This window comes from Oncorhynchus nerka, linkage group LG9b, assembly GCF_034236695.1.
Source record: "Oncorhynchus nerka isolate Pitt River linkage group LG9b, Oner_Uvic_2.0, whole genome shotgun sequence".
In the NCBI taxonomy this organism is placed as follows: Eukaryota; Metazoa; Chordata; class Actinopteri; order Salmoniformes; family Salmonidae; genus Oncorhynchus; species Oncorhynchus nerka.
The window spans coordinates 30,924,195-30,944,229 of NC_088424.1; the positions used below are offsets into that span (position 1 = coordinate 30,924,195).

At 44.0% G+C, this 20,035-nt stretch overlaps 1 protein-coding gene across 1 annotated transcript in view; it reads left to right on the top strand.

Annotated features, from left to right (window-relative positions):
- Positions 1-459: 459 nt before the first annotated feature.
- mmp16b (matrix metallopeptidase 16b (membrane-inserted)) overlaps positions 460-20,035 on the top strand; it is a 38,278-nt gene continuing 18,702 nt past the window's right edge. Inside the window, exons 1-4 of the mRNA XM_029642975.2 lie at positions 460-879; positions 9,097-9,245; positions 14,399-14,413; positions 17,542-17,658. Coding sequence (XP_029498835.2) covers positions 751-879; positions 9,097-9,245; positions 14,399-14,413; positions 17,542-17,658 — 410 coding nt within the window. The 5' untranslated portion in view covers positions 460-750. The remainder of the gene's footprint in view (positions 880-9,096; positions 9,246-14,398; positions 14,414-17,541; positions 17,659-20,035) is intronic.

Genomic DNA, 20,035 nt, shown 5'->3' on the forward strand with positions numbered 1-20,035 from the left:
ACGCGAGGTACTTGGTATCGTGAATCGTGAAGTACTTGGTATAGTGCAACGTGGGGACACGCTCTCCCAACCGGAGGGGATACTGTAATGAGCCTTGCCTAAGTAGGCATGTTATGACCCACGTCTTTAGCTGGGAGACAAGGGTTCGACACCCGCAAGGGACATTCTTCTCATATAATATCATATGTTTATCTTCATGAATAGGACATATGATTAATACTGTTAATATGCCCGTTATTACATGACATTGTTGTAACCGTTTAATAGTCTATACTTGAATGATATCGGGGATATTGAAGGATGATTGCTCCATCTGTCTCGGGCTATTTCTATTCTCACAGTACATAAAGAATCTTGTACCAGGGTACATTACATGACGTTGGTCTTTACGCCGTCAAGTGGAGTGTTGCGCTGCTGGAGACATCATAGCGCAGGCGTAGACTCGGGGGGTATGCTTACTGTACATGGCCATTGATGCCGCTGGATAAACTAAATCAGCTATGTAAATAATAGTGACTGGGGCGGTGGAGCTAACATGCCGAAATCTATCACAGCCTAACATGAGAAAATAATACATGTCATCTGGGTTTACTTTATCCGGTTGACAAAACCACCGCGGCAGTCCTTTTATGCACGTCTCGGAATTTGGCTTTGACAGCTCGCCCGATGGTTTTCTTCATTTGACGCACGAATAAAAATCAGACGACGGGCGGTTTTTCCTAATAACCCATTTGGGAAAAACGGGTCATTATGACCTTAGTATCCCCCTCTAAAAGAAAACCATTGGATTGCCTTTACGCAACAGCGTTCTGCTTGCATTTCTTGCTGTGGATTTTATGCGCCGCGTCCGGAGAAGAGATTCGTCAATTCAGCGTTGAGGTAAGTAAGATACATGGCCTGCTATTGCTTCGCGGTGGCTCATAATAAATGACAATGCACTCTCCTGTGCTCGAGTGGCAGAACATTGCGTGTGGACGATGGTTGCTGTTATTTATCTGGCTACATTATCACATAAACATGACCAGATGACATAGCAACATTGTATTTTATGCATGTTTCAAGATGCATGGAACGTCGAAATGATTATCCGTTCAATATTTTTTTACAAGTCAGAAGAACAACATCCTATGCTATTGCTTTGGACAGCGGGTGAGAGGGAGGATGGGCGACCATGAACGAGATGGTCCAGCGCCCATCCTCTCATTCGATCTCACTGCAATATTTGTTATCATAATACAGTGCCTTGCGTGTGCAGACCCCTTGGATTTCTTCACATTTTATACTGGGATTAAAATGCATCAATTTGTCATATTTTGTCAACATTCTACACAAAATACTCTGTAGTGTCAAAGTGGGATATATATATATATATATATATATATATTTTTACCATAAATAAAACATTCTGAACCAAAATACAGTCGTTATATATTCATCCCCTTTGTTTAGGTAATCTACATTATTTCAAGAGTAAAATGTGGTTTAACAAATCACATAAGTTAAGTGGACGAACCCTTCCTCTGTCCCCCATACATACAACAACTGTAAAGTCATTCATTCAAGTATTACATTTCAAGCACAGATTGACATTTTCAAGCAAGGTGGTGGCTGCATCATGGTACGAGTATATGGTTAATATCTGCAAATACTGATGAGTTTAAGGATAAAAAGTAATGGGATGGAGCTAAACACAGGCAAAATCCTAGAGGAAAACCTGCATCAGTCTGCTTTACACCAGAGACTGGGAAAGGAATTCACCTTTCAGCAGGACAATAACCTACAACACAAGGCCAAATCTACACTGAAGTTGCTTACCAAGAAGACAGTGAATGTTCCCGAGTGACCAAGTTACAGTTTGGACTTAAATCTGCTTGAAAATCTATGACAAGACTTGAAAATTGCTGTCTAGCCATGATCCCCAACCTCTTGACAGAGCTTGAATATTTTTTTAAAAGAATAATGGGCAAATATGGTACAATCCATGTGTGCAAAACTCTTATAGACTTACCAGTGTTTTAGTGGTGCCTGGAGAAGTAGGTATACTCTAATTGTGGAAGTAGGTATACTCTAATTGTGGAAGTGGGCATACTCTAATTGTGGAAGTGGGCATACTCTAATTGTGGAAGTGGGCATACTCTAATTGTGGAAGTGGGCATACTCTAATTGTGGAAGTGGGCATACTCTAATTGTGGAAGTGGGCATACTCTAATTGTGGAAGTGGGCATACTCTAATTGTGGAAGTGGGCATACTCTAATTGTGGAAGTGGGCATACTCTAATTGTGGAAGTGGGCATACTCTAATTTTGACAAACATTTCCCAAACAGCCCCTGTGGCGAGGGAAAGGTGCCTTGTTTGAACAATTCTATGACAAACAGTGACATAGGCTATGCTCCTAAAATGATGAATCCCATATTGGTCTTTCACAGTCAGGCCAACCCAAACTGTACTGTACAAGTAGGTTAATAGTAGGCCAAATATCAGGATAAGGTAAGAACCAGATGAAGACCGTGTCGAAGTAACAATGTTAATTACAGCAACAGAAGCAAAGGTACAGGACGGCAGGCAGGGTCAAGTCAGGCAGAGGTCAGAAATCCAGATAGGGGCAAAGGTACAGGACGGCAGACAGGCTCAGGGGCAGGCAGAGTGGTCAGGCAGGCGGGTTCAAGGTCAAGACAGGCAAGGGTCAAAAACCAGGAGGGCGAGAAAAAGAGAGGCTGGGAAAAGACAGGAGCTGACAGGACAAATACTGGTAAGCTTGACAAACAAGATAAACTGGCAACAAACAGAGAACATAGGTATAAATACACAGGGGATAATAGGGAAGATGGGCAACACCTGGAGGGGGGTGGAGACAATCACAGAGACAGGTGAAACAGATCAGGGCGTGACAGTTCCCCCCCCAGGATGCCTGGGTCCAGGATGCCTTTTAGCGGGGACTCAGCACCTCTCCTCCGGGTCATAACCCTCCCAGTCAACCAGGTCCTGGAAACCCCTGCCCCATGTTCAAAACCTCAGGAGGTGTCTCACCGTGTATGCCGGATGGCCATCGGTGACACGGGGAGGAGGGGTGGGCCTGGAAATGGAAGACAAGGGACTGTGAGATACAGGCTTGATACGGGACACATGAAAGGTGGGGTGTATATGAAGGGTACGGGACAACAGAAGACGAACATCAGAGGGGCTAATGACCTTGGAGATTGGGTAAGGGCCGATAAACCGGGGGGACAGTTCGCGAGACTCCACCCGGAGGGGCAGATCCCGGGTGGAGAGCCATACCTTCTGCCCGGGACGATACCGGGGATCTGGGGTCCGATGGCAATCCGCTTGTCGTCGATACCTGGAGGTATCGTAGTTCCTTTCCTTGGCGTTGAGGCGATGGGAGAAGAAGGCGCAGGGATGTAGCTTGAGGTCAAGGGCAGAACCCTGGGACAGGACAGCCCCTACTCCGATGTCCGAAGCATGGCCTCCACCACGAACTGACGAGATGGGTCTGGATGAACCAGGATGGGAGCTGTGGTGAAGCAATGTTTGAGGTCCCAGAATGCCTGGTCAGCAGCTGGGGACCACATGAACGGAACCTTGGGCGAGGTGAGTGCTGACAGGGGGGAAGCCAGGGTGCTGTAACCCCGGATAAAGCGGCAATAGAAATTGGCTGATCCCAGAAAACGTTGCAGCTGCACCCTGGTCGTAGACTGAGACCAATCCATCACTGCTCTCACCTTCCCGGGATCCATCTGGACACTCCCAGCAGAGATGATCTAACCCAGAAAGGGGGTGGTGGAGCGATGGAACTCGCACTTCTCTGCCTTCACAAACAGCTGATTCTCCAGAAGGTTTTGAAGGACCTGCCGGACGTGGCGCACGTGTTCTTGATGAGAGAGGGAGAAGACGAGGATGTCATCAATGTAGACGAAGATGAACTGGTTCAACATGTCGCGGAGAACATCATTCACCAGAGCCTGGAACACTGCAGGAGCATGGTGAGGCCGAAGGGCATGACCAGATACTCGTAGTGGCCACTGGCTGTGTTGAAGGCGGTCTTCCACTCATCCCCCTCTCATATCCGCACCAGGTGGTAGGCGTTCCGTAGATCCAGCTTGGAAAACACAATGGCCCCCGGGAGCGGCTCGAAGGCCGAGGAGATGAATGGTAGCAGGTAACGGTTCTTAACCGTAATGTTGTTGAGTCCCCGGTAGTCAATGCACAGGCGCAAGGGCTTGTCCTTTTTCTCCACGAAGAAGAAGCCTGCGCTAGAGGGAGAGGAAGAGGGATGGATAAATCCAGCAGCTAGGGAGTCCCCATTGTAGGTATCCATAGCCTTAGTCTCCGGTCCCGACAGAGTACAGACGTCCTCGGGGGAAGCGTGGTGCTAGGGAGAATGTCAATCCCGCAGTCATAGGGTCGATGCGGTGGAAGCGGGCCTTGCAGAACACATCCTGGAGGTCCTGGTACTCTGAGCGATTGGTGGAGAGGCCTGAGGCACGTTCAGAGCCCCCAGGAAGATGTACCGAGGCACGTTGTGCTGGCTTCAGGCAATAAGTGTGGCAGAACGGGCTCCAGTCCACGAAGGCACCAGTCGACCAGTTAAGGAGGGGATTGTGTGGTTGGAGGCAGGAGAATTCCCAATACCACGGGAATCAGAGGGGACTTGATGAGCAGGAAACTGGATAACCTCACTGTGGTTCCCTGACACCCGTAGGTGGATGGGAGTGGTGTTGTGGGTGACTCGGCCTATAGAGTGCCCGTCCAGCTCTCTAACATCCATGGGAATGGCAGGGTACAGAGTCAATGAGAGCCCAGAGAGATTTGGATTGGTCTCCCCACAGTAGAATGGCATGAAAAGGGGTGTGAGCAGGGGAAGCAGTAATGTTCTCCATATGGCCCACCAGAGTCCTTGCTCCTACCGGTAAGCCTGGCTTCTTTAGAGAACAAGAGGACAAAAAATGAACAAGAGTCCCGCAATACAGACAACTCTTCGCGTTGATCCTGTATTTCCATTCCGCTGGCGATAGCCCAGCTCTGCCTAGTGACATAGGCTCAGGAAGCAGTGAGTCGGCCGTCTTCGGGCAGCCCTCGGGGCAGGTCGGGAATCCTTGGTCCTCTTGGCAACGAGACCGTCAGGAGCTTCCAAGTTGACTCGGAGGCAAGGTGGGGTCCTTGGGCGTGCGATCAAAATCTAATCTCTCCCTCCATCGTTCCCGTAGTTGCCCACCGATTCGGATGGTCAAAGCGATAAGGGAATTGAGATCCGTAGGTAACTCCCGATCAGCAAGCTCGTCCTTGACCTCCTCCGAGACGCGTGCAGGAACATATCAAACATGCTTCCTGGTTCTAACACTCTCCGCTGCCAACGTGCTGAAATCCACCGTATAGTAAACTACACTGTAGAAGCCTTGCCGAAGCTGGATTAGCCTCCGGGCAGCTTCTCTACCGGAGAACGGTTAGTCTGAATCCCTCCAGACTAACACATATGGCCGGCTGCTGTTCCCATACAGCAGTAGCCCAGGTGAGAACCCTCCCAGACATCAGCATGATGAGATAGGCTATCTTGGAGCGATCCAAGGGGAAGGAGGAGGACTGAAGCTCGAAAATGAGGGAATACTGAGCTAGAAACACCCGACAGGTGCTCGACTCTCCACCGAGAAGGTGGAGTCACCGATGAAACGGCACTGTTAGCAGTGGGGTTACTGAGGGGCTGTGGGGCTGTGGGGTTACCACCGTGCTAAGCTGCCTCCCAGACAACCCGCGGAATTGCTCTGGGCAAACCGTCCAATGCCCGGTCATGGCGATCAACCAAAGTTTGGACCCCCTCCATAAGGCCACGAAGCAGTTCCTCGTCCCTTCCGATAGTGGCTCCTTGGGAGGAGATGGCGTCGCGCAGCTGGCCCGGGTCTGCTGGGTCAGTCATGGCCAGTTCTTGCTATCAGGATACGGTAAGACCCAGATGAAGGCCGTGTCGAAGTAACAATATTTATTACAGCAACAGAGGCGACGGTACAGGATGGCAGGCAGGCTCAGGGTCAGGCAGAGTGGTCAGGCGGGCGGGTTCAAGGTCAAGACAGGCAAGGGTCAAAAACCAGGAGGGCGAGAAAAAGAGAGGCTGGGAAAAGACAGGAGCTGACAGGACAAATACTGGTAAGCTTGACAAACAAAACGAACTGGCAACAGACAAATAGAGAACACAGGTATAACAACACAGGGGATAATGGTGAAGATGGGCGACACCTGGAGGGGGGTGGAGACAATCACAAAGACAGGTGAAACAGATCAGGGCGTGCCAGCCTACTATTGAAATAGATAAATTAGGATGTCAACTGTTTCATAAATTCACAGGTTTCAGATTTTTTTACACTCAAAGTATATTTTTTTGAAATAGAACATCCAATTTTGTTGTATTTCTAAGTCCACAACAATACTTAAACCACATCAGAAGAGCACTTTTTAGGTCTGGGAAAAATAATATCTAAAGAGTCTCCCTTTAAATTCAACTGTTCAGGCACCAAGCACTGTTGTTTGGTTCTTTCTTTACTCACATGAGATGGAGTTTGAAAAAAAAATGCAAATAATCACAATATATTTCTGCCAGGTAGGCATAGGCTACTTTGTAGCTAGTTTACATTTAATTGAGAAGGTTTTTGGGAAAGACTTTCCATTTACCAGAAGACGGTTAGGCCTATCATTAGCATCGCTATATTTTTCCTTTTACTTCATGTCTTACCTTGCTTCAAAGTCGCCTATAGACAAAATTCCACCATAGAAAGGTGGAAGCAATTATTTAGTAAATACTCAAATCAACTTTTCATTGTCTAGCAGCAAAAGCCATTTCCCAGTCATATTAGCAACCCAGGATCCTTATAGCATCTTTAGATGTCCTGTTTTTCTAACTTTCTAATGGATATTTCAATCTCTGTCCATGAAACCTCTAGCATGTGTTGCGCATTTTAGAAAGTTTTTCCCCCCGCAAATAATATTTTGGAATGTTTGCGCACAGGCCTACTGCCGTGTGCAGATTGCTGCACTTAAAATGTGAAGAAATAATAGTTGAACATTTTTAAGCTAAAAATTCTGATCTGTTCCATCAGCCTTATTCATTGATATGTCTTATATCTCCACTATACTACTTTGATTTGCATTGTGGGGATTAATAAGTGAGTGTAGGCAATGGCCACAACAAAAGTGGGTATATGGCTTATACCTACTTCTACCCTCTGCTACACCACTGGACTTACCCAAGAAGACTCTAAGCTGTAATTGATGCCAAAAGGTGTTTCTAACACATATTGACTCGAAACTTTTGCAACGACTATATTTTAGTCATTACATTTTTGTAATGTTATTTTGTGTAGATTGTTGAGAACAAAATGACAACTAAATCAATTTGAATCCCACTATGTAACACAATAAAATGTGAAGAAATCCAAGGGGTCTGAATACTTTTGCAAGGGACTACTATGCTATAAACTATTATTCTTTGTCGAGGGAAATTTGGTGGGTTTATGGCTGTGCAGATTAAGATGTGATCCAAGTTGCGTAATGGGATAGGGTTGAATATCTAGTACCATATTAATTGCTGCTGTCATATTCTCTGAATAGGCCTAGCCTACCATAGACTATTCTCTCTCATCCCATCCCAAGTCAAATGGCACAATCAAATTCCTTATTCAGTCCTGGGAACCAGAACCTGGGCCGTAGCTATACACAGACTTAGCAACAAACAACTAACCAACCAACCAACCATTGGCTACATATGATTAAGGGATGGTGGAAAGATGGACAAACAACAACAAGGCGTTTGGCTCAATGAGGAGCGGAGAGGGAGAGATAGAGATACAGGGATTGAGGGAGGGAGGGAGAGATATGTGGAGGATTAGCGGGAGCATCTCATAGGATGGGTAATGATGGTGATAGCGAGGCAACAGCAGCTGGTTGGCGTGTGGACAGCTGTGGTGGAGCGTGGCCGCCTGCCTCGCTGCCTCGTGGCTCTCGAATCCCATCAACGGGGATAGGATCTAACAATGACCCCTGGTCTACACTCAATCTCTACTGAATGAAGGAGTGTCAGTGTCACTCTGTGTGGGCGGCTGCTTTGAGCTGTGTTGGTTATAGGCAAAAACACTGAGTGAATGTTACTGGAAAGGATGTGGGTAACTGTGGGTAACTGGGCATAGCCATATGGGTTACAATGTTCATCCTGAAATATGAACCTGCAGCCCTTTCTCTGTCAGTGTCACTGTGTGGTTATAGAAAACAAGTGTTCCTGTAACTCTGGATACTGTTGGATGTGGCTAACAATGTTCAGGTTGGAACAGAGGTACTTCTATCCAAAGAGTTCTCCATCAATTATGAACCTGAACTGTATGATGCAGAGATTCTCTGTATGATAGGCTACTGAACAGCTTCTACCCCCAAGCCATAAGACTGTTGAACAGTTAATCAAATAGACAGCCGGACTATTTGCATTGACCCCAGTTAAAAAAACGCCTCTCTTGCACTGGGTCTATGCACACTCACTAGACTCTACCCCCACACACATACCACACTGACACCAGCACACACACAAACTACATACGCTCACACACACACACAAAACACACACATGCATATTAACGCCACACACACACACACACAGAGACATAGTTTCACAGACGCTGCTACATGTACATACTACCTCAATTACCTCCACTGTTTTGCACCCCTGCACATTGACTCGCTACCACTCTTCCGTTATTAAAGATTTTATTGTGTTACCATTTCCTTTTTATTATGTTTTTTAAAAACCTTTGAACTCTGCATTGTTGGTGAAGGGCTCGTAAGTAAGCATTTTACAGTAAAGTCTACACCTGTTGTATTCGGCGCACGTGACAAATAAAAATGTATTTGATGCAGAGATCAGTTTGACTCATACTAGAGACTTTATGAACAAGGACAGACCTTTCTCCCTATCATTTCTCTCGGTTACGATTACCAAAATGTAGCTTTGTTATAACTCATGTAATAGCGATGTAATTTCATCATTTGTCAGCTTTCTTTCAGATATGAATAAGGACAGTAATGCATGAATCTCTCCCTCTCTCCTCCCTCCCTTTCTCCTGTAGGGATGGCTACAGAAGTATGGCTACCTTCCCCACACAGACCCCAGAATGGCTATCCTGCGTTCAGCCCAGACCATGCAACAAGCCATCGCAGCCATGCAGCGCATCTACGGCCTCAATGTTACAGGGACACTGGATGAGAGGACCACAGAGTGAGTAGACACACATACACACGGACACACACACACACCAAATCAAATTTTACTGGTCACATACACATGGTTAGCAGATGTTAATGTGAGTGTAGTGAAATATTTGTGCTTATAGTTCCGACAGTGCAGTAATATCTAACAAGTAATCTAACAATTCCCCAACAACTACCTAATACACACAAATCTAAAGGGGTGAATGAGAATATGTACATATAAGTATATGGATGATAGGCAAGGTGCAGTAGATGGTATAAAACCCAGTATATACATGTGATATGAGTAATGTAAGATATGTAAACATTATTAAAGTGGCATTATTTAAAGTGGCATTGTTTAAAATGACTAATGATCCATTTATTAAAGTGCCCAGGGATTGGGTCTCAATGTAGGTAGCAGCCTCTCTGAGTTAGTGATTGCTGTTTAACAGTCTGATGGCCTTGAGATAGAAGCTGTTTTTCAGTCTCTCGGTCCCAGCTTTGATGCACCTGTACTGATCTCGCCTTCTGGATGATAGCGGTGTGAACAGGCACAGGCAATGGCTTGGGTGGTTATTGTCCTTAATTATATTTTTGGTCTTCCTGTGACAGCGGTACTGTAGGTGTCATGGAGGGCAGGTAGTTTGCTCCCAGGGATGCGTTGTGCAGACAGCACCACCCTTTGGAGAGCCTTGCGGTTGAGGGCGCTGCAGTTGCCGTACCAGGCTGTGATACTCGACAGAATGCTCTCGATTGTGCATCTGTAAATGTTTGTCAGGGTTTTGAGTTACAAGCTGTTGCGCCTTCTTCACCACACTGTCTGTGTGAGTGGACCCTTTCAGTTGGTCTGTGATGAGTACGCCCAGGAACGTAAAACTTTCCACCTTCTCCACTGCTGTCCCTTCGATGTGGATCGGGGGGTGCTCTCTCTGCTGTTTCCTGAAGTCCACGATCATCTCCTTTGTTTTGTTGACATTAAGTGAGAGGTTGGTTTCCTGACATCACACTCCAAGTGCCCTCACCTCCTCCCTATAGGCTGTCTCGTCGTTGTTGGTGATCAGGCCCACTACTGTTGTGTCGTCTGAAAACTTGATGATTGAGTTGGAGGCGTGCATGGCCACGCAGTCGTGGGTGAACAGGGAGTACAGGAGAGGACTGAGCACACACTCTTGTGGGGCCCATCAGAAAGTCCATGACCCAGTTGCACAGGGCGGGGTTGAGACCCAGGGGCTCCAGCTCGATGAGCTTAGAGGGTACTATGGGTTTGAATGCTGAGCTGTAGACAATGAGCAGCATTCTTACTTTTTGTCCAGATGGGATAGGGCAGTTTGCAGTTTGATGGTGAGTGCATCATCTTTGGACCTGTTGGGGCGGTATGCAAACTGAAGTGGGTCTAAGGTGGCGGTGATATGATCCTTGACTAGCCTCTCAAAGCACTTCATGATGGCAGAAGTAAGTGCTACCGGTAGGTAGTCATTTAGTTCAGTTATCTTTGCCTTCTTGGGTACAGGAACAATGGTAACCATCTTGAAGCATGTGGGGACAACAGACTGGGATAGATTTGATAGGGAGTGATTGAATATGTCCGTAAAACACACCAGCCAGCTGGTCTGCGCATGCTCTGAGGATGCGGCTAGGGATGCCATCCGGGCCACCAGCCTTGGGAGGGTTAACAAGTTTAAATGTTTTACTCACGTCAGCCATGGAGAAGGAGAGGGGGGACACAGTCTTTGTTAGTGAGTCGCGACGGTGGCACTGTATTAGCCTCAAAGCGGGAAAAGAAGGTGTTTTAGATTGTCTGGAAGCCTGATGTCGACGTCCGTGACGTGGCTGTTTTTGTTTTTGTAGTCTGTGATTTCCATGGTCATGCCACATACGTCTCGATATTGAGCCATTGAATTGCGACTCCACCTTGTCCCTGTTCTGGCGTTTCACTTGTTTGATTGACTTGTGGAGGGAATAACAACACTGTTTAAATTCAGCCATATTTCCAGACCTCTTTCCATGGTTAAATGCGGTGGATCGCGCTTTCAGTTTTGCGCAAATGCCGCCATACATACACGGTTTCTGGTTAAGGAAGGTTTTAATAGTCACAGTGGGTACAACATCTCCTAAGGACTTCTTAATAAACACACTTATCGAGTCAGCATATAGGTCAATGTTGTTCTCTGAGGCTGACCAGAACATATTCCAGTCTGCGTGATCAAAACAATCTTAAAGTGTGGCTTTCGATTGGTCAGACCAGCGTTGAATGGTTCTCGTCACTGGTACATCCCCTTTGAGGTTCTGCCAATAAGACGGATCGAGCAAGATGGCATCGTGGTTGGATTTGCCAAAGGGAGGGCGGGGGAGGGCTTTGTATGCATTGCGGAAGTTAGAGTAGCAGTGATCAAGAGTATTATCCCTGCAAGTCGTGCAATCAATATGCTGATAGCATTTAGGTAGCGTTGTTCTAAAATTTGCTTTGTTAAAATCCCAAGCTAAAATAAATGCAGCCTCCGGATATATGGTTTCCAGTTTACATAAGGGTCCAATGAAGTTCCTTGAGGGCCGTCTTGGTGTTCATTCGAGGGGGAATGTACACAGCTGTGACTGTAACTGACGAGAATTCTCTTGGTAGGTAAAATGGCCAGCATTTGATTGTAAGGAATTCGGTCGGGTGAGCAGAAGGACTTGAGTTCCTGTATGTTGTTATGATTACACCATGAGTCATTAAACATAAAGCAGACACACCCGCCCTTCCTCTTCATAGAGAGGTGTTTATCTCTGTCGGCACGATGCATGGAGAAGCCCGGTGGCTGAACCGATTCCGACAACATATCCGGAGAGAGCCATGTTTCCGTGAAACAGATAATGTCTCTGTGGAAGGCAACCCTTTGCTCGAATTTCGTCTACCTTGTTGTCAAGAGACTGGACATTGGTGAGTAGTATACTCGGGAGCGGTGAGCGATGTGCCCATCTACGGAGCCTGACCAGAAGGCTGCTCCGTCTGCCCCTTCTGCGGCGCCGTTGTTTTGGGCCGCCTACTGGGATTAGATCCAATGTCCTGGGTGTTGGTCCGAACAGAGGATCCACTTCAGGAAAGTCGTATTCCTGGTCGTAATGTTGGTAAGTTGACGTTGCTCTTATATCCAATAGTTCTTCCCGGGTGTATGTAATAAGACTTAAGATTTCCTGGGGTACAATGTAAGAAATAAATAATAATTAAAAAAAATACTGCATAATTTCCTAAGAACGCGAAGAGAGGCATCTCTGTCGGCGCCATTGGGTTATTGAGTTACACGGATACATTCACATATTAACACATCTACAGTACACTCACATTGAGGACCATTGAGTCATCTAAATCCCAATAAACCATTTTTCATTACTTAAAAACAGAATGGGACTGAGTATATCAGTGAAAATAGCAGTGGTGTAAATTACTTCAGTAAAAATACTATACTTTACTATTATTCTTTTTGACAACTTTTACTTCAGCTCAGTCCCCTCCTGTACTCCCTGTTCACCCACGACTGCATGGCCAGGCACGACTCCAACACCATCATTAAGTTTGCTGACGACACAACAGTGGTATGCCTGATCAACGACAACGACGTGACAGCCTATAGGGAGGAGGTCAGAGACCTGGCCGGTTGGTGCCAGAATAACAACCTATCCCTCAACGTAACCAAGACTAAGGAGACGATTGTGGACTACAGGAAAAGGAGCACCGAGCACGTCCCCATTCTCATCGACGGGACTGTAGTGGAGCAGGTTGAGAGCTTCAAATTCCTTGGTGTCCACATTAACAACAAACTAGAATGGTCCAAACACACCAAGACAGTCGTGAAGAGGGCACGACAAAGCCTATTCCCCCTCAGGAAACTAAAAAGATTTGGCATGGGTCCTGATATTCTCAAAAGGTTCTACAGCTGCAACATCGAGAGCATCCTGACCGGTTCCATCACTGCCTGGTACGGCAATTGCTCGGCAATTGCAAGGCACTTCAGAGGGTAGTGCGTACGGCCCAGTAAATCACTGGGGCAAAGGTGTCTGCCATCCAGGACCTCCACACCAGGCGGTGTCAGAGGAAGACCCTGAACATTGTCAAAGACCCCAGCCACCCCAGTCATAGACTGTTCTCTCTACTACCGCATGGCAAGCGGTACTGGAGTGCCAAGTCTAGGACAAAACGGCTTCTCAACAGTTTTTACCCCCAAGCCATAAGACTCCTGAATAGGTAACCAAATGGTTACTCAGACTATTTGTATTGTGTGCCTCCCCCCAACCCCTCTTACTGTTGTTTTATTTCTTTACTTACCCACACACACACACACACACACCTTTTTTCCCGCACTATTGGTTAGAGCCTGTAAGTAAGCATTTTACTGTAAGGTCTTCACCTGTTGTATTCGGCACACGTGACAAATACACTTTGATTTGATTTGATCCTAAAGAAAATATTGTACTTTTTACTCCACACATTTTCCCTGACACTCAAAAGTACTCATTACATTTTGAATGCAATTCACACACTTTCATCAAGAGAACATCCCTGGTCATATCTACTGCCTCTGATCTGGCGGACTCACTAAACACAAATGCTTCGTGTGTAAATTATGTCTGAATGTTGGAGTGTGCCCCTAGCTATCCGTAAATAAAATAAAAACATGAAAATTGTTCCATCCGGTTTGCTTAATATAAGGAATTTTAAATGATTTATACTTTTACAGTATCAAACTTTCTTGTTAAATAAAGGTTAAATAAAAAAGTAAACTTGTTTTACTATATTTACTAATTACAGTTACTTAAGTATATTTAAAACCCAAATATTTATCTTAAGAAGTATTTTATTGGGTGACTTCCACTTTTACTTTTACGAGTCATTTTATATTAAGGTATCTTTACTTTTACTCAAGTATAACAATTTGATACTTTTTACACCACTGGAAAATAGGAAACAAAAAAAGTAACTATCACCAATGATAAAGTAGCCTGCACTGATTAACCCGAATTAGCTCCAACACCACTGTCGGAACTAGAAGCACAAGCATTTCACTCCACCTACATTAACATCTGCTAACCATGTGTATGTGACAAATAACATTTGTTTTGATTTGACCTCTAACCAGCAGCCACGTGCCAAGTGAGATTTGAACTCTTTTCATTCTTCCCCTTCTTGCTTAATTGATGAAGTGATATCACACTAAGGTGAGGCTCTACATTTGACATATTATGTGTGAGCACAGTATTCCATGTGTTGCATGGGTTTGAATGGAAATAGATCAGTCATTGAAGCTCTAGCCTGGCCAACACTCAGTCTCACCACTTTTTTCTCAGAATGGAAAGAACCATTTAATTCAGCTAGCTGTCACATTTTTATGGTAATACATTCACTTTTGTGGCGTACTATAATATGAAAAGTGTTTATTTTCAAAACGTGATAATGAAAAAAATGTACATTTGCATTTTTTCATCTGAATTGAATATTTCATACCAGAGCCATGTGTTTAGAGAGATGGGACATTGAGGTTTCTTCAGTAGGATACATTGACATAACACTACAACATTATATGGCAGCTATGTTAGCTCCCTTGAACAGAATTAGCATTATGATGCATTTACATGATACTTCAAAATTATATGGTAGCCATGTTAGAAACCATTAACATTACATTGGGAGTATAAAAAAAGGCTATGTAACTGATCATCTACAATTAGAACAATATTTTTAAAATGCTTCTATCTTTATCCACTGTCCTGGGTTTTGTCGCTGGCACAAAAGTCAGTCATTTAGCAAATCATGTCCATTATACTGTATTTGTCTGTTGAGTTACCTTCTTAAGAATTGGACCCTTAAAAAAAATTGGGGCTAAAATGACATACCCAAATCTAACTGCCTCCAGCTCAGGACCTAAAGCAATGATATGCATATTCTGGATACCAATTGAAAGGAGATACTTTGAAGTTTGTGGAAATGTGAAATGAATGTAAGAGAATATAACACATTAGATCTGGTAAAAAAAATATAATACAAAGAAAAAAACATGTCCCCCCATCATCTTTGAAATGCAATGAGAAAGGCCATAATGTACTATTCCATGTTAGGGGCAATTTAGATCTTGGCCACTAGATGGCAGCATTGTACATGCAACGTTTTATACTGGTTCAATGAACCATTGCATTTCTGTTCAAAATGTTGTCTCAAGACTGCCCAAATGTGCCTAATTGGTTTATTAATACATTTTCAAGTTCATAACTGTGCACTCTCCTCAAACAATAGCATGGTATTCTTTCACTGTAATAGCTACTGTAAATTGGACAGTGCAGTTAGATTAATAAGAATTTAAGCTTTCTGCCTATATCAGATATGTCTATGTCCTGGGAAATATTCTTGTTACTTACAATCTCATGCTAATCACATTAGCCTACGTTAGCTCAACCGTCCCATGGGGGACACACCGATCCCATAGGTTTAGGTTTCCCTAAATATTTTAATATAATCAGAAACATATCTTATTCGTTTAGGCTAACCCGTGGCTTAGTCAGCCAGATGCGTAGACCGCTGTCACTCTCAGCTGTTCCCGTGCTACCTAGCGTTACGTAAGCTTTGAGCTCTTGAGTGTCGTGGACTTTTTTGTTATGGATCCCTTTGACAGTTTGAAGCCTCTGATATCTATTCCTCTTGGCCCATAGAAACTTTCTAAACAAAAGGAGAGAGCCAAGATCCACTAATGGGGAACAATAGGCTACTGTGTGCAAACATACAGAGGCTGCAAACAGCGTGCTGTGTCACTCCGACAATAAGAATCAATCCATCTTTCACCGGAAAATGAATTGCAAGAGACTTTCAATGTCTTTATTATTCCTTAAATCCTTCCCCAAAGTGTATATAATCAAACTGAAAAAGCTTCCCTTTACATTATTTATCCTAAACGAAAAACCTGTAAAACCCCCATAAAATTGTTGCGTAAGTTGCTTAAATGTCCAAAAAGAAACCACACATTGTATAGACTGTTCACCCTCTGGATACAATAAACTGGCTATGTGATATTTGCACAGTATAGTTGAAACAAATGTAGTATTTTAATATTTATTTATGTATCGATACTGTCTAAAACACAATCAGGATCATTTTAATATTGGAGTTCTGTTGTTTGGGGTGGGTTTATAGCGTTTACCACAAAACATGATTATTTGTCTCTCTAAAATAAAATTACCTTGCATATATTTCAAATAAAATCATGTGTCTTTTCACTAGCCCAGGTTATGGTAAGATGAAACATGATCTCTTTCTCAAAATATGTCTGAAAATGCATATATCGCGTTTTGGAATGAAACTCTTCATATGTTTTTGTTTGGCACTAAAAATGTAATATATATATACCAGTTCCCCAAATAGCGGCCCACAGGGGATTTTATTTGCCTCCAAAGTTTTGATAGGTACAAAATAGGTAGATTATTATTATTATTATTCTCATTTATTGTTGGACAATAAAACCCCCAGAAAACCAGCTCCAAGGCATTTACATTTTGTAAATCTGTACCAAAGTATTCCCACGCATAGAGAGATTACTTTGACTAACCGGTGCCCCCCCCCCCCCCCCCCCGCACATTGACTCTGTACCAGTACCCCCTTGCATTTAGTCTCCCTATTGTTATTTTACTGCTGCTCTTTAATTACTTGTTACTTTTATTCATATATATATATATATATATATATATATATATATGTGTGTGTGTGTGTGTGTGTGTGTGTGTGTGTGTGTGTGTGTGTTTTAAACTGCATTGTTGGTTAGGGGCTCATAAGTAAGCATTTCACTGTAAGGTCTACTACACCTGTTGTATTTGGCACATGTGACTAATATAATTTGGTTTATATGTGATCTTTGACAAATATTATATCTGTTTTGGCTTCTTGCGGTCAGTTTGCATTTTGCAGTCTACTGTATGTTCCGGCCCCCTGACCATCGTCTCCAGACAAAAAAAGAGAGAAAAAAAGAAAAAAGACATCAGCCCACGGCTGAATCTTGTTGATGATTCTGAAATATACATTTGAAAAAGGTACATACTGTACAGTATGTAGTTATTAGGGGTAGTATGAAGCAGCTCTATTTTACAGTGGGAACCAATTGTCCCATTGTCCACTGAACCGCAGTATGTAAGGCAATATGTAGGGTATTCTAGTTCAGAGTAGTGCTTGTTGTGGCATCAAATATAACCAGTTAAACATCCTGTAGGTATATCTGTCACCAGATTCTTGTACTTATCTAACCAACTCTTGTCGTCCCCATCCCTTCTTTTTCCTTCTCTTCAACCTCCACTTCCTCCCTCCTTAGTTGGATGAAAAGGCCGAGGTGTGGGAATCCAGACAAACTAAAAGGCAACTCGAGGTCGCGGAAGCGGAGGTATGCACTGACGGGGCAGAAGTGGCAACGAACACATATCACTTACAGGTGAGAGACGTAGGCCGGCACATGCACGTACACATATCACTTACAGGTGAGAGACGTAGGCCGGCACATGCACGTACACACATCACCTAAAGGTGAGAGACGTAGGCCGGCACATGCACCTACACACATCACCTAAAGGTGAGAGACGTAGGCCGGCACATGCACCTACACACATCACTTACAGGTGAGAGACGTAGGCCGGCACATGCACGTACATACATCACCTAAAGGTGAGAGACGTAGGCCGGCACATGCACCTACACACATCACCTAAAGGTGAGAGACGTAGGCCGGCACATGCACGTACACACATCACCTAAAGGTGAGAGACGTAGGCCGGCACATGCACCTACACACATCACTTACAGGTGAGAGACGTAGGCCGGCACATGCTCCTACACACATCACCTAAAGGTGAGAGACGTAGGCCGGCACATGCACCTACACACATTACCTAAAGGTGAGAGACGTAGGCCGGCACATGCACGTACACACATCACCTAAAGGTGAGAGACGTAGGCCGGCACATGCACCTACACACATCACCTAAAGGTGAGAGACGTAGGTCGGCACATGCACCTACACACATCACCTAAAGGTGAGAGACGTAGGCCGGCACATGCACGTACACACATCACCTAAAGGTGAGAGACGTAGGCCGGCACATGCACCTACACACATCACCTAAAGGTGAGAGACGTAGGCCGGCACATGCACGTACACACATCACCTAAAGGTGAGAGACGTAGGCCGGCACATGGAATGTTTTTCAACCTCTTCTTTGCATTCCTTTGCAGTTAACTTTTGTTTGCATTTTAAGAATATCAGCAGACAAACTACTTCATTTTAATAGCAAGGATGATCGAGGACAACTTTTCTCTTGTCCAATTCTCTAAGATTCTCTATGTAAATCATCCAATAATCTTACCAAAATATTCAAATTCCCCATCTTATCACCATTGCTAATGGGGTCTGAGAGAGCAGGATAACGGGTCCTCCTCAGCGCAGTGGGAAATTGACAGGTTACAGCCGGCATAGACGATAACTCTGTAAATTTATTCAAATCCTTCCTTCCTTCTTGCATGTGGATTGATGAGGCACCTCTTCTAATGGAATGTCAGTCTGCTTGGCTGTGCTGTCTGGCTGCACTCGCTCTGTAAAAATGAGTTGGGGAGAGAAAACGAGGGGAAGAAGATTTCTCTCGCTCTCACCGTCTGCAAACGACTGATAACGACAGCTATGTTAAAAGTGCAGTGAAAGCTGCTGGGCTTGTTGGAATAGTTTAAAAGTGAAACTTTTAGAGTGCCTCATCATCCATTTTAGAGAATATTCTCCCCAGGCAATAGTGGGAGAGGTGGTTTGAATTTGGGCAGATATGTGCTTCTGTCTGTTTTTCTATATTTAAAATGCTGTTTTTGTTGGGGCCTGCTTTGTGCTAAAGCTTCATCTTAATGATGTGAAATGTAGCAAAGGTGTTAAATATTTTCTTCCAAGTATTGTCAATGTCTTATATGGTCTTACCAATGCACAATGGCTCGTCTAACTGGTGGTACCATCCAACTCTACAATACCAACCCCCCACCCCTCAAAACCCCACAAAGGATGGATTACACAATCTGTTTTCCACTCTTTTATATTTTGTCTCTTAACATCAGGACCCAGATTCACAAAACCTAAGAAGACACTACTTCTTTACTGCTATTTTTTTCTTACGTTTAGACTTATCAAGTTAAGCAAAGTTGCTATTCCTCAAAAATGTTACTGGAAATGTTCTTGCGCTATTTCTTATGTTTTCCCTAAAGCGAAAAGTTAAGCAAAAATGTGATTCTTTAAAAAAAAAAAATCTGGGGGGGGGATTTGTTTGATAATTATCACTATTACTGCAGATTTATTATGGTCATTTTCTGAAATTGCAATCCCAAAAAATCTAACATATGTCATATGTTTCTTCTTAGGCAAAATGTGAAGAATATATTAGATTATTGTAAATATTTTTAAGTCCAAGATGGTTAAATCATTTTCTTAAATTCATGGCAGTGAGAGAATAAGCTCATGAAAGCAATTGAACATGTTTAATTCACTCACAAACTCTGAAAGTTTTGGTATTGATTATTTTAAACCCAAATTGTTTTAGAACAGTAATCTCAGTAGGAAATATGCTAACATGATTGCCATTTCTAGCTTCATAGCTAGCTAAATTGGTTGCCTAGCAACAAACATCTTAAGAAGCAGGGGCGCAACTTTTAGAAGTGGTGGGGACATCATTTTTTATCTAGATGGATAAACACTCCAAACAGCCTACCCGACCACTCGGAGGCATCCGCATGGTCCTAAAGCACACCGTTTCCTTGTTTTGTATCACAGTCCAATGATAAAA